The sequence below is a fragment of the Galeopterus variegatus genome, unplaced genomic scaffold (genome assembly GCF_000696425.1).
Source record: "Galeopterus variegatus unplaced genomic scaffold, G_variegatus-3.0.2 Scaffold6667, whole genome shotgun sequence".
NCBI lineage: Eukaryota > Metazoa > Chordata > Mammalia > Dermoptera > Cynocephalidae > Galeopterus > Galeopterus variegatus.
This window is the reverse complement of record NW_007732778.1, coordinates 120,944-122,712: the sequence shown is the minus strand read 5'-3', so window position 1 is coordinate 122,712 and position 1,769 is coordinate 120,944. Positions and strand designations below refer to the sequence as shown.

The 1,769-nt window shown below is 33.8% G+C and overlaps 1 protein-coding gene across 1 annotated transcript in view; it reads right to left on the bottom strand.

Moving 5' to 3' along the window:
- Positions 1–669: 669 nt before the first annotated feature.
- Positions 670–1,769, bottom strand: part of LOC103606541 (ubiquitin carboxyl-terminal hydrolase 32-like) — a 106,416-nt gene continuing 105,316 nt past the window's right edge. The window contains exons 14-15 of the mRNA XM_008591124.1: positions 1,517–1,692; positions 670–928 (exon numbers count right to left, since the gene is read on the bottom strand). Of these exons, the coding sequence (XP_008589346.1) occupies positions 746–928; positions 1,517–1,692 (359 nt within the window). The 3' untranslated portion in view covers positions 670–745. The remainder of the gene's footprint in view (positions 929–1,516; positions 1,693–1,769) is intronic.

Here is a 1,769-nt window from a genome sequence, read left to right as displayed (position 1 = left end):
GAAAAAAAAAAATGTTTCTTTATATACCAAGGTATTTTACTGTATCAACGAAGTACTTTTACTGTATCAACAATGTAAATAGAGAGTGCCCAGAGAAATAAGTCCTGATGTTTACTGTATAAGCAGAATAAATAATGTTATATAGGCAATTTACTAAGTTTAATGTCACATACTCCAATTTAGAGCATTTTACTCTAAATGACTCATCCTAGTGATGGCAACAATCAGAATTCACTAGCTTTGAATTCCTGTTATCATATGTTGTGATCTTTTATATGCCTCTTCTTCAAAAAGGTAAACAACAAAAATCCACCAAAAGCTACAAGAACAACACAATCCCTAACTGGATGCCTATGATTAATGGCAATAGTGATTTCAGAAATAATCTCTGCACCAACCCCCTATATTCACTGAATTTTCTAACACTGGTTTTAAGCCTTCCTTCCTCTCCAGCTTAAGTTCCGCATTATCCTAGGTGATGTCTGTGTTTATGTGGATGACATTTGATAGCCCAGCCTCCTAATTCCTTGGCTCTACTCCCTGTTAGCCACCTACAACCATACGCATATCATTGTATGGTTGGTACCTAATATGGTGCTCAATAAATGTTTGGTGAACAAATACGAAGGAAACTAAAATTATTTTTTCAACTAATTGTAACAGGTTTGGAGTATTCTGCTACCATAAGGTAAAAACTCATCGGTAGATAGTGAGATTCATATAAAAAAGTAGTAAAAGATCCCCTCTATGACTGCTCCTTATATAAGGTACCATTACCTATACTTACTGGTCTAGGTAGGGCCAAGTTTGCTCCATACCAATGATAAAGTGCTCTCCATACAGGTTCTGGGACCATTTCATAATCTCTTCCATGGATCAGCTGTGGAGTTCGCTTTAATCGTCCTCCTTCTAGTGTCAATGATGTGGCCTTCGAAAGAATGGAATGTAAATGTTGATTTTTAATATTCCAACATCTCTCATGTTTAAACAAAACCTATACATAGGAGAACAAACTCTTATGTCACTACCTAGTTTCATGCTGCTGGAAGAACTGAATTTTCTAAGAGAGATTTTTTAATTTTTTGAGTTTCAAAATAAACTGTTTAAGAAAGGCAACTTAAGGCAAATATTTGGAAAAATCACCAGAGCATTAGAAAAAAATAAGACTAGTTTTCACAGATTTCTTTCAAACAATAAAAAGTACTATTTTGGGAAAAAATTATCCATATACCTGTGAAACAGTAGCTATCCTAAGCAAAAATAACAATGTTTCCAAAGATCACTACACCACTTCTACGCAACTACTAATTAATAAAATATTTGCACAGAAATGTAATATGCAGTCAAAAATAAAACAAAAAAGTAAAAAGAAAGAAATGTAATATGCAGAGATTTCCATCTACAAGAGGTTAATTATACGAACCGCAACATTTTGCTATGTGCTAAAACCTCTAAAATGAAATTTATTGGTAACTTGAAAGAGAATAATTTTAATGTTAGATGTCAAATTACTTACCTTTACTGGTTCTTGAGTTACTAGTGGCTGGTTATCAATAGCCCCTGGTTTCTGAGGATTAAGCTGCAACAAAATATTCCCATTGGCTCCTAGCAAACATTGGTTGTTATTGTCAGAAGTGTTATGTTGTCGAGCAAAGCACATGTCTGCTCCTGGTGTGGCAGAATACAGAAAGCCTATGGAAAAAAAAAAAGGATGGAATCTCTTATTTTTAGTAATACATATACAGGTTTGAAGATATGAATTTAATGTC